Below are 13,250 nucleotides of genomic sequence, written 5' to 3'. Positions count from 1 at the left end.
GTGCAATTTATTGCTCATAGTTTCTTTATCTTTAACAAGTATAAACATATAAGCAGTTTAGGGTTGAAAAAATATTACACGGATGATGCAGAGGTGTGTATGATAAACTTGGTGTTTTCATTTATTTTACATTTAAGCCCAATGGGAATTTATTTTAAGACTGAGTTCTTTGTCTGTAGAAATCACCTAAGCAGAAATATGTGGGAGACAAACCGCAGGCTTAGCCTGATATTTTATCAAAATATGTTGAAACAGTGGGCTGCAACATTGCTCATAATAGGAATCTTTATTTCATTGTGCTCGCAAAATTGCTTTCCACTGCTCTTGAGTAAGCACTATGAAATTGGAATTCAATGTACTTAAGCTGCAATAATGATTGGGCAGCTTGGCAGGCACCCATACAGTGACCTCATAGATTTTGGAGTTGTTGAAGGACCTGCAGAGAGAAATTGGCAGAGAAAAGGTGACCGTTCATATCTCATACAGAAAGCACCTCTTGCTTGCATGCATTTTGAGGTACCATGAGTGTTCTGCCAGTGTAATTTCATCTACATGGCAATACGCAGGTAACAATTACAACTGCCTGAATACAGTCAGCAGATAAGGGAACCGAAGGCCTGATTGCATGACACTTGAATATACCTTTGAGCTTTGTTCATTAATGCACTTTTATCCTGATGATTGTCATGGTCAGTATGCATAGGTGACTAGCAGTTACTGAACCATAGATCTTAATGTTTAGATGGGAGTGTTTCCCATAGCATTTATACATGCACATATACAAGGAGACACACAGCTATGGCTTCTATTAACATGTTCTTATCATTAACTTTGTTTAGGCATTTCTCTGCAAATACGTTCATTGTTATGTACTTAATTGTGGCCTGCTATGTTCCACAGTCAGACTCCAACTAAAACGTATAAACTGCAGCGAGCGATGGTAGTCCATGCTGCTCTGTAACCTCGGTGATCTTGGTGGAGTCGCACATGAGCCAGTTTTCCATGACTTCAGGTTCTGGTGAGAGTAGCTCTCCAGCTCACAGCAGAGCAGAGCAGAGCCAGCACTGCTAGCTGCAGTCCAAAACAGTGGAGTTGGAGTTTGTCTGACTGAGGATGACGAAATCTGATGAGTCAGCTGAAGACTACAGACACCCCTTCAGCCCTGTTCATTATAAATTAATATTGGGTGACAAAATGAGCTACCAAATACAGGACATCATTTATATACCAGGTTATCCTGCCCAAGTAGAGTCAGCGTATGAGAAACAATCGAGTTCTAGAGAATAAGCAATGCTAAACATCTGTCTATACATTTGTTTGCCCCATCCAACATATTTCTCTTGTAAGGTGTAGTGCTATATTTTAAAACCTTTTAGTATCTATTTTCCCACCCCCTTAGATACTAGAAGCACCAACAGCATAATTTTTAATGACGAGAGTTCACCTTTAAATCATAAAATGATATATGTTGTGGCTGCCGCCGTGACATTTTAGTCATGTAGGCTTACTTTATAGCATACACTTGTCAAAGCGGAAAAAAGCACAGGTGTTACTAATGAAATTAATAACCCATTCAGCTGCCTTGGGAAGCAATGTCACTGAGCCAGCAGGCACAATAGCAGGGTCCTGGAACTAGAAATGGAATGTGCCATTATTAGTGTTATTAATTATACCTGTGTTGACATGTCAAACAGCCTAAAGTGAAAGAAAAAAAGGAATACGGGATCATTATAAATCTTAGTTTGGTGATGAAAGTAGTTGCCAACACCCCTACCGGCAAGCCAGGCACCAAACACATGCAGCTAAATATCATTAATTTAATATTAATTAAGTAAATTTATGTGATTTGACCAACACCCCCCAAAAAAGTTGTAGTTTAAGCAGCTGACTCACACTCACAGAGCTCAATCAACATTAGGAATTTTCCGACACTCACCTCGTACTCCTGTGAAAACTTGAGGTTATCGTTGGCTTTCAGGCGCTCCAGATGATCCGCTAATTCCATGACAGGGATTGGAGGGTGGCTGGCCATACCTGCCAATCATATTGGACCCAAGGTCAGTCAACAAGTCTTTCGAGAGGGCATCACCCAAGCACAAGCAAACGGTGAATCATTAGATAAGCGGCATGTGGTTACAACAGGGAAAATGGAAGAGCGGATCGTTGTTAGGCTAGTTTGTTCACTCAAAGCAGTGACCATGCTGGTAAAGAGAATATGGGCACAGAAGCCAATGAGGAGTCACCGAGCACACTTTGCCCCCACTGGGACCTCTCCCTACTGAGAGAGAAGAACGTTATTCACGCTGCAGTGGACAGTTAGCATGACATTAAAGCACAGACACGAACGAACATCCCAAAACAAACAGAACGAAACAAAACGAAAAGACATTCAATGTTAGGCCAGATGTTGACGTCTGCTTTGAGTGATGACATGGTTTCAAGGCTGTCATTTCAAACTCCGCCTCCTGTGATGATATAGCATTAACATCAGATGGATTAGATGGGGATGGAGATACAAGGCTTGGCAGAAAAAAAAGAAAAGAAAGGAGTTAAAGCTGAAAAAAAAATATTCCAAAAACAAGTCGTGTCAAATGTGTAATCGAGACCAACTAACTTGACAAATGGAGGTTACTGGGGTGACTGGGCGCACCTGAACCTGTGGAGGAAACGGCGGTGGAATTAAATATATTGCAGACGTCAGAGCAATGTGATGACTATTGTCTTTACAAACAGAAGGTAGAAATTGAAATGTGACAAGAGGGAGCTGCATGATTATGTGTTTTCTAAATGGGACATTCATTAGTAACATATAAATCAACATGCTAGAAGCTTTGCTATGGCACCATGCTTATTTCATGGAAATAAGAAAGCATACGGGGAACTGAAAATCCCAGAATCGCAAATCACTGCGACCGCTTTATTTGCCATTATTTTTACACTTGACTGCCGACATTGTATCAGCTGATTCTCAATCCTCCCTCAAACTCTGCTTTTGTGTCTCACAGGTGGCCATTGGTGTTAGTGAGACGACACTGGCTTATGACGATAGCTAGGCCAAACATTCATTCCCAGCTTGTCCAATAAGGTCCTTTTTAAAACAAGCCTTTGGAAGCAGCACATTTTTCAACTTGCAGGGTTTGTTGTGGGGTTTCACACATTTACCCAAACTATAATCTCTTTCTCTTTATGGTATCTAAAAATAAGCATAAAGCAAGTAAAAAGCAAAAATGAAATCAAGCAACACAGAGTCCAAAATGAGATACAAACCGCTATCTCCTGGCAGGCTAACTTATTTCAATACTATACTCTGCAAATGTGAGCATCGTCATTGCTTAAGATCCAGTGTTGCTGCAACCAGTGCATCAAGAATATCAATGCAAAATAACAGCAGAAGCTGAAAGAATTTCAGTACTTTATTAAAGCTGATATTTTTGCCCTGCTGATATATATCGCCCGATATTACCTGTTTGCTGATACACCGATATCGCCATTTATAACAGCTGATGAATGAAAGTTAAAAAACTATAGAAGAGATTGGAGAAGCACCCTATTAACTATGTGGATAGCCTGTCCACCACAGAGCAACCTCTCTGTTGACTACACTACTGAAAAGGGACTTTTTATTCCCACTGTTGCCAAGTGCTAGCTCATAGTCTGCCATCTGATTGTTGGGGTTTTCTCTCTATTACTGTGGGATCTTTACCTTACAATATAACGCACCTTCAGGGGAATGTTATTGTGAATTGCTGCTATATAAATACAACTGATATGAACTGAAACGCTACAAACAACCCGCTGATCTGAGCAGTTTAGAAGAGCATAAAGGAGTAGCTTTTTGTGACAGTACAACAAGATTATTTTTAAGGTGCAGTGTCACACTATCTTAGCAAGAACTCATCAATACACAGAAGAAACGTTAGGGAAATCTGCTTATACTTTTTGTGTCTGAAAGAAAAAGAATATTGGCAGATTTTTGCCTCACCAAGTGTCTTAAAAGTCCTGTCTTTTTGCTCTAGTGTTTGATGCTCTGGGGTGAGAACGTATTGAATGTACTACTTGGAGGCTTGGCAGTATAATAGCAATGCAATAGTCTATGTGTAGGTGTCAGTATATTTAAGAGCTTAGATAAAGGGAAAAAGATGAAAGAAAATTCAACAAGACTCCTTTTTGTTTACGGTGTCAACATCTGGACTATGGCAAAAGATCTCCACCTTGAGAATTTATGTGCCATTATGACACACCAGCTGGGTGTTAGTCTGTCTCTGCAGAGGTGATATCTCATTTTGGTTTCTGGCACAAGTGGGCATTAGCTAATGGAAGCTGCAGCGTTTTCCCACCCACTCTCGCGTCTCTCTGAAAGACGGCAAAGGCCGTTTCTATTGCAACCCACTACTCAAAATCCATTTCCACCACTGGGGGACAATGAAAGTACCTTTTCCAACACACTGTCGCTCAAACATCAAGCGTCCTTAAGATGAAAATGTCCATTGATGGGGTAAAGAGCTGAGAGAGAGTAGGGGAGAGAGGTGGTCTAATGTAGAAGCTGCTTCAGGACTTGAGAGAAAGTGGTCAGGTGGTAGGAAAAAGAAATGTTTGGCCCTTTTTGAGCCAAGATACCAGCTCTCAAAAAGGCTGTTTGGGGGGAAAAGTGATGGCTTGAGAGGTGAGCGAAATAGTGGAAGGATAGTTGAGATCACTCTGAGCCAAAAGGAAAAATACCCCTCTGCTGGGATGAAACGGTCTGTAATGGCCCCTAAAATCATTGAAGAGCATTCATAAATATGCATAATCTTTAGCAAAAATGAGCCTGCGGGGATAATTCATCCTCCTTTCATACTAGCTGACCTGAAAAATATGGCTTTGATATTACAACATTATTGGCAGTCTCTGAACACCTGTCCCAAAGCAGCGAGTGCCAGAGGAACTCAAACGGCAGTCAAGTGTGCCACTCTTGGTCAGCATGGAGGTAAACATGCATGCCACCTTTCCAGGCGATAAATGGACTGCGGCTCCCGTCTTTTCCCGAGGCGAGAAACGGCCGCACGACTGAGCCACGGCGCGACCACTCACCTCAGCACTAAAGGTCGGCGCGAGTAAACATCGCTGTTTACAGCTTGTCACCGCTTTCGTATCCCTATGGCCTGCATACCGAATGAAACACACAGACGTTCTGTATTTTGCTCAACTTCCGCGATGCTCCTTGTTCTAACAGGACTACACCGCTGCGAGAGTGACAGGTCTGGATGACCTGGATAACCCAGGTGCAGAGGAAGATGACAGATGTCACGAAACTGTCAAGCTCGCATTTCTGCCTCTCCATTTCCTCCCTGAGAAATGTCTCCAGGGAGGCCCGTGTCAGTATTGACCCTCTGTGTCTTCTCAAGCACCTGTCCATTATCTACCTGCAAACTGCTCACACATTCTGTGCCAATCTCACTGCAAAGATAATGTGTTTTTTTTACAGTGAGGTCATATTAGGCTAGCTGAATTAATTAAAGCAAGCACTCAGTAGCACTGACATTCTCAGTCTTAAATTCACACCACACCAAGACGACAACATGTGGCATCGTTCGGGATACTTACCGGGTGTTTGGAAGTTGAGACGTCGCAGCTCAACTGGATCAGTGGGATGATGAAGCGGCATTTCCTTGCTGTTGGGGAGACTACCTTTTCTAGCTTCAGATTCAGCTCGTTTTCTGTGGAGCAAATTGTCAATTTTAATTAATTCCGGGAGATTATTTGACTAATTTGTACTCAAAACTCTTAATTGTTATTGTGTAACCTCAAAGCTTGCCTCGCGGTCTCATGAATAATGAAGGCACATATGTAATTAAGGAAGTGACAGGGCTACATTCTTGTAGTACATAGGGCTATAAGAGGTAGGCAAAATAACATCACGTTATAGTATAAAGCCATCAAGTACAATAAGCCCTTAGACAGTAAATACTACCTTTAGCAAAGCCTTTTGTTCACTTTTCACTACTAATGTCAGGCGAAGGTTTGGATACAACTTTTTAGTAATTTGGAAGCTGTAGCTGGGGTTGGTATTAAGAGTGCATTACATTATATATTGATAGTGTTTTTTGTTTCAGAGAAAACTTGCTCCACTCCCTTTTTAGTTTTGTTAGATTTTCGAATCAAGTGCCACTTTCACAGATATAAATGTAGTTCATTCTTTAAAAAAGAAGCAAGTTAGGGGGTCATGTTGCACCATGAATACAAAGTTAATTAGCAGCTGGAAAGGTCAAGCTGTTTGTGCTTTGATCTCCTCCTATCAAACACAGCAGATGTAAGCAACATGCTTCCCAGGTCATTTCAACTCCAAATGAGAGAGAGCAGTTTTTATAGGTTTAGGTATCATATGCACAGCAAGGACGAGGGGGGAAAAAAAAGGGTTTTGAAAGGAATTAGGTCTTTATCTATTTCTTTCTCACTCTTACCTGTCCGGCTTGCTGCTCCATTGGTGAGCAAGAAAAGAAATATCAACAAAACATTAGGTGGTAAGACCGTTGACTTTGTATAATGGAGAATGCCATAAACCTTTCCTTAGAATAAGTAAATGGCTGGCTTGCATGAGAGACAAACGATACCAATCATATCTCAGTTTTTGCTTCGCGTGCGAGATTAGTGATGCTTCACTTCAGAGATTATGCTCAATTATGCAGCCTTGGGGCTCTTTGTTTCAAATGCTACAGTTTCCCAGGTGCATCCAAGATTTGTACATTGTATCTCTGCTATTTCAAGCAGTTTCAGCTGATTGCTTCTTGTTCGAGCATAAAAGTCATCTCTTGACTCTTAATTGCTGTGTCTGCCTTCTCCTGCCTACCACTGTTGCATTTATTAAAGTCACGACGTCGGCACGTTCAAGTGGGATCAGGATCTCGAATGAATGTGTGCATGTCAAGCACATAAGAGCGTTCAAATTTGTTTTATTTAAAACAAAACGATCGCGCTCTATTGATTTGGCAGTCCGACCATCCTGTCCCCCCCCCCCCTGCGAAATCACTAATAACGATAACATCAGCGGGGGTGGATATGCTCTCGTTAAGACTGAGATATCCACTCTCTGTAATGTATACAGTACACTGTGGCCCAAGCACACGAAAACAGAGTAGTAGTACTGCTGCAAGTCAGAGAGAGCAATAAATGAGCATCTCTGCAAACGCAGTAACGTTAAGCACCAATTTAAAAATCAAACACAAATGAACACTGCCCTTCTGTTCTATGTGTTAAATGCCCACATGAAACTACAGTGAGGCAGATTAATGTAACATGACTGTAATAATAATGATAATACTGATTTAAAGCATTGATGAGGATACCTTGCTTGCGATCGCACTGCAACCCTAGTTGGCCCTGACTTCTGTTTCTCTCTGCTCGTCATACCCACGCCCTTTCCTATAGCTCAGCAGAACATGCTTGTTTCCATTTGTTTTGCACAGGAGGCGACTTTTGTCACATAAAAATTGATCTTGACAAGAGAAATATATGCTGGTTATGCACTAAATGTTCCCTAATGTGGCAGTGACACTGGCTGGGTAATCGATGTGTAAATCTGCCTGCCACGAATGGAAAAACCAAAGCCAGCCGCATATGCAGTCCATGCTCACTTTCAAGTCACCTTTGTATTATCTCAAATTTCATATGAACGAATGCCAAGGACAATAAAATGCAAGAGCCAGAATAAAGCTGTACCTCTAAACCTCTTTACATTACACTGATAGTATTGATGGATTTTTTGGGGGTCTTCGGTATTGGTACTGTTACTGATTTGGGCTTGTGCTGACTCTTCAGTTACTAATCTTACCCTTCCAAAATTAAACCTTGAGGACTACTGTTAAATTCTGCTTAGGCCTGGACATTTGATTGAATGAACACTGCAGAAAATCTGCCTTATGTAAAAGGTGAGAAGGGACAAGATAGCAAAGTGTGTAGATGTGTAAGTGTGCAGCTTCAATATGTGCCTGTACTGGCAAAACAGGAGGGCAGCATAAGGTCAAAGCCTGGATCAAGAGCTGAGTCCCCCCTCCCGTGGAATAGGTAGTGGGATAAAGGAAGAGGCTGGGAAGCTATCCCAGGCCCCAGGGCCTTTCAAAGGCTGCACACACACATGCGGTGACATGCAGCAGATAGTCAAAGCTCTCCCCTCCTACGCTTGACTGATGAGCAGTGACAGCACGAGGTCTGACTACCACTAGGGGGTTTTAGGCAAAAAAAAAAAAGAGGCTGTTTTGATTCAGTGTGAAAATGCACTACAGCAAGTGTTTTTTTACAGTGTTACATGGGTTTGAGAGTGTGTGTTTATGCGTGCAGGGGGTGGAGGGACGTGTCTGATTAACTTTCAGTCAACGCACGTGTCTGTTTGAAGGATCGTGGGCGACTGCACTTCATGCCTTGACAGCTTGGGTAGCTGCATTCTTGAATTCACTTACAAGAGATTAAAAGTGTGTGTGTGTGTGTGTGCGCGCGCGCGCAACTGGCTTTGACAGTCACGGCTTGTCTGAAGATCAATGCACCTTATGGTTTTAGCTACATTCTTACATTTAGCATCTGCACTCAAATGTGCTAACTGCACATTCATGTGTGGGGGTTTTAAAAATGCATTTAAATACTTATTCGTAACATATGAATGCTCGGTGACTATAGATGACATGAATTTAAAGTGCACGTATGCGGTCTAAGTAGTAAAGTGTGTGTACATTAGTGCATTGTTTTATACTGTCTCCTTTGCAGTCAATGTGCACTAGCACAGAAATAGAGTTCAATGACTTCCCACCTACACTAAAGGGGAAAAAATACATGGCTCTTTATTGGCTTTGTATTATACATTTTTAAAGTATGCAGCTGGTATTTCCAGTGGAATGTGGAGTTTAAAGCTACGGCTAACTGCTTTAGCTAATCACAGACATTTGCTAAGAAACACATCCCTAACATTAGCTGTTTAACAGCTAACTAGATACAGAGATATGGCGCCAGAAGTTAGGCCAACCCCTTTAGCGGGCGTTGGTATCAGAGTCTGACGTGTTTGCGTGTTAGCGTGTCTTTTCACGCTAAGCTAGCTGTATATTCTGATTTGGATTCTCATGCTTGTGCTCCCCTGTGTGTTAATTAGCTTTTTAAATCCTCACCTCTTGTAAAGGAGGATGGCAATGACGATGCATATGATGAAGACAACAGCTAGCACAGGCCCCACCACCCAGATGAGGCCCTCCTCCTCATCGATGATTGGCTGGGGATCGATGTCGGCTGAAACGACTGAGTCCGAGTAGGGGCTGGTAGCATACATAATCTGAGCCAGGGAAAAACAAATTAAAGGTAAATGTTCTGAAATACGTGCCATTTTTAAAAAAAAAAAGAAAAGTTTGGCCAGTTCTCTGTGTATCATTTCGACATCAAAAGTGTTGGCGGATACAACAGACCCAATGTAAACGCTTTCCAGGGTGTCAAATGTGCTACACGCAGTCTGATACCCTCTTATATCCAGATTTAACAGTTTGTTTTGTTTCCCCTTCTTTTTACTCTAACTCTCGTTGGTTAAAAAAAAGTGTTAGGGGGTGTTAAAAATAACATTTATCCACAGAGTGGTCTCTAACACGCTCCATATGTGGGTGAGGACCTTCTCACTTTTCTCTGATGCTAAATGACACCTCATGTGTGTCTTTTAGATGCCAGCAGCTTTGACAAAGCGTCAGGATTTGACGCCATGGGAATGAGAGCGGGCTAGTACATCTAGACCTATTTTTGGGTGCCTGAGGTATTTAAAGCAGCACTGCAAACCTTTAGTTAATATACGGCCACTGCAGAGCATATCTTGGTGAAGACAGGCATGACCAACAATACATATTAAAAGCCAATTCAAAGTTTTTCTGTGTAGTTCCTTCTAAGCCGGAGTTTGACCAATCAGAATTATCTTTAGTATCTCTCCTATACTGGAGCCTTGATTGAACTATTCCACAGTCCAAGTGAAGATTAAAAAAAAAAAAGGTCCAGTGGGAAGAAAATATATGCTTCAGTGGGCAAATTAGAGATTTCCCTCCGTCCGTCATTATCGTTTTTGCTCTACCTGAACTCAGGGTTAGTGGAGAGAGTGTGAGGCAGCGCTATAGACCCTGCAGCTCATCAACTCCATCATCTTGCCTGCAGCTGCCTAATCATGCAGCTTTCTGGTCTTCAGTACAGACAGACAAATGCACACACACACTAGCTGCAGCAGCGAAGATAAGGCGGACCGCACACTGGATGCAATTAAAGAGGAGCTCTGTTATCGAGGTGTTCTCGCGATCAGCTAAGGTCTTAAGGGGCTTCTATCCCTAAAGCAGCAAGGGTCAGCTTCTTCTGGCTGCAGCTTTAAGTTTTAAAGTCCAATGCCTCAAAAGGACTCAGAGTAACACATCTGACCAGAAGCCAGCTCCGACCCTCAGCCAGGACGCGGCACGTTTAACCTCCTCTGCTTACTAACACGGACAGCTGCTTTTTATTTTTTTGATTTCAAGAACAAAGAATGTGAAATCACTAGCAAGGGGGCTTCCTAACGGGAAGAAAACTTATACTCGAGTATAAGTTGACTTACATTCTCGGACATCTCCAGAACAGCAAGCACAAAGAAGATGTATTCCTGGCCATTCTGAAGTTGCTTGTTCTCAAAGTCCCCATAGATCTTGCCATCTCCCAGGGTGAACTGTTTGGGCAGGTCTTTGAAGTAAGCGGCGATATAGGCTTTGGGTTCTGCCTGCCTCTGGAAACGAAGGCCCCTGCTCGTTCGGTTTATCTCCTTCAGCAGCTACAGTGAGGAGTGAGAAGCAGACAGTTGATAACACACAGGCACACGTTCCAGTACACACATGAAAACAAATCCACACAAACCAAATATCTCTATCTAGATTTTTTTCCTTCTTCTTTTTTTCCCCTGATCGCTGAGCTGAAAACGCTGATTGCAAAAAAAAAAAAGGCAGAACATTACAAGAAAAGATCAATGACTTATTTCGTGTTTTTTGGACTACAAAAGATTGTCAGATTAAAAGATTGTGTGGATTTCCAGCATATAAAACAGCTGAGGATTATCCAACAGCTTCAAACAGTAAAAAAGACACCAAATTAATTCAAAACTTACACAGCTCAATTATTCTTCTCTTGCTGATAGCATCAGAAAGATTTTTTGATGAAATATGTAGACAAATAGAAGAGAAGAGTTTTCTGTGTTTGACGACTGTACTGTTATGCATTTTTAATTCTTTGCCTTCAGTTCGAATGAAAGATGTGTAGAGCTGGATTATATATATTGAGATTAAATTAGCAATATGTTCAAATTGACGTTTAATTTGTGCTTTATTTGTTTGCCGTTTTTCCCTCCTCTGTTGCCTCCTCGGGCGATTAGTGTTAGCGCTTGTTACTCTAATAGGCTGAAGGACTGTGCCCTTCATACAAGCCATCAGATTTTAAATTTCTGGTACAAAGCGCGGATGATAATTATGCTAATCGGGCCTGGCTAGTTGTTTCGTCGTCTGAATGCATATCCGCGGCCTGTGCGTGCATGCGTGCGCGGCTGTCATTCACTTTAGAGAGGGTGCGCTCATTGTGTGTGCTCTGTTTTGGCTGCGGGGCTGTTGGTGCTGCCCGATAATGTCTTCAATCATCTCTCCTGTCAACACAGCTAAATCTAGCTGCCCTTGGGAAAAGTTGTGAAAAGGTGAGTGCCAATATTGACAAACAAATAAATTCTGACAGAGGGGTGACTTTTGGCCAATCGGTCAAGGCTACAGACACATAGGCACGAGCTGGAAAGCCGATACCAGATGAGACACCGCGTGCTTTTCTTTCAGCCTTCCAGACACGTGCGACATCTCAAGATATAAAAATTGAGGTTTAATTATCAAGATTCGATTTGCGAGTACTATTCTTTGCCAGCCTGCTTTCGGCCTGCGATGTTCCACCTCGAATCGAAACATTTGCTTACACATACATCAATGCATAGCCCAGACCACCCCCCTCGAATTATCTCGACTGGCTAAATATAAAAGTTGTCAAGTGTTTTGTGGATATGCAGGTAGCCTAGCTTTGCCTGGAATGAGAAGAGACATGAAGGCCTGATGCAGCTCTTCAGGTAATTACCACAGACATAAAGAGGAGGAGGAGGAGGTGGGGATAGGGGTTTGAGTTTGCAGTGCACTTGATGGCTACTTTATGTTCTCATTTCCATATGAACAGTGCTCTCTGCAGCTATTTGCGTCAATCAGCGGGACTCATCTGCTGTTCTCCTTGCCCCTTATTTTTTTCCTAGTTTGAAGGAAAAGACGTGTGCGGGCTGCATGTGCGCAAAGTTTATAGGGCTCGTTATAAAGCTGAGTATAATCAGGAGATAAAAAGAAAAAAGAATTATAGCCATTATAACCAATTATGACAATTAAAACCAGATCATCCTTTTCATCATATTTTTTTTAGCATACCTCCTCCAAATTCATCTCGTCTGGACTATCCCAGGGTTTGAAAAACTTGCCGGTGCGCTGCTTCTTCAGAGGTACCACCACAATATAATAACCCCTGGAAAATATAAAGTGTTGTATAAATACAAATTGTTCTGGACTGGGTGGAGTCAGTGGAATAAACAACACAGCAAGAAGAGCCACGGCAACGGCTCCTTCAGTGTCTGTATTAGAAAGCGTAGTCTGCTGACCAGAAAACAGTGCAAAGAGACTAAAATCATGCTTTTAGCAAGTTACATGATCTCTTATCATCTGATCAGGGATTTCTTTTCTGCATTAATTCAAGCATGTTCATTGAAGTCAGGCAATATGGTTATACCTCGCTTAGGCCCCCTGTGGGCTAATTAGGAGAGCTCAGCAAATGTAGAAAAGATACAGAGCGAAATGGGTTTTTCATCTCTTCATCGGGGTGGCAACAGAGATAACGACCTCCTGCCAGATTTGGGCTTCCTGGTTTGGGCGCTGCTCTAGCTAGCATTAGCCAGGATAGCAGTGTGGCCAGCTAATGGGAAAATAATTAGCTTAAGCTCTGGCGTGGGAGATAGTGGTCCAAATGTAACCACCGATTTAAAAAGGAAAAAAGAAAAGCCCAAGATGGGTTTGGAACTTCAGTCTGCAATCGGATGTGATCCTTGGCCTTCTGACAACCCTGGGCTTTGTTGAAAGGCTGTAAGAGACTTTATAGGGCTTAGAGGAGTGTGCTTAAATGAGCCGGGGTGCTCCACTGTGTAATGACTCAGGTGAAGTGGATATTACACTGAAATGCAGGGA

The 13,250-nt window shown here is 42.2% G+C and overlaps 1 protein-coding gene across 27 annotated transcripts in view; it reads right to left on the bottom strand.

Moving 5' to 3' along the window:
- The window catches only part of LOC134624906 (receptor-type tyrosine-protein phosphatase delta-like), a 406,192-nt gene that overhangs the window by 20,966 nt on the left and 371,976 nt on the right, over nt 1–13,250 (bottom strand). For 18 of the 27 annotated variants that reach the window (XM_063470050.1, XM_063470052.1, XM_063470063.1 and 15 more), the window contains 6 exons: nt 12,444–12,537; nt 10,571–10,780; nt 9,129–9,289; nt 6,441–6,452; nt 5,584–5,696; nt 1,937–2,034 (listed from right to left, as the gene is read on the bottom strand). In XM_063470050.1, coding sequence (XP_063326120.1) covers nt 1,937–2,034; nt 5,584–5,696; nt 6,441–6,452; nt 9,129–9,289; nt 10,571–10,780; nt 12,444–12,537 — 688 coding nt within the window. The remainder of the gene's footprint in view (nt 1–1,936; nt 2,035–5,583; nt 5,697–6,440; nt 6,453–9,128; nt 9,290–10,570; nt 10,781–12,443; nt 12,538–13,250) is intronic. The other 9 variants (XM_063470055.1, XM_063470056.1, XM_063470071.1 and 6 more) reach the window with 1 other exon arrangement.

This window comes from Pelmatolapia mariae, linkage group LG3_W, assembly GCF_036321145.2.
Source record: "Pelmatolapia mariae isolate MD_Pm_ZW linkage group LG3_W, Pm_UMD_F_2, whole genome shotgun sequence".
Classification (NCBI taxonomy): domain Eukaryota; kingdom Metazoa; phylum Chordata; class Actinopteri; order Cichliformes; family Cichlidae; genus Pelmatolapia; species Pelmatolapia mariae.
Note: the sequence above shows the minus strand (reverse complement) of the source record. Positions and strands in the feature narration are given on the sequence as shown.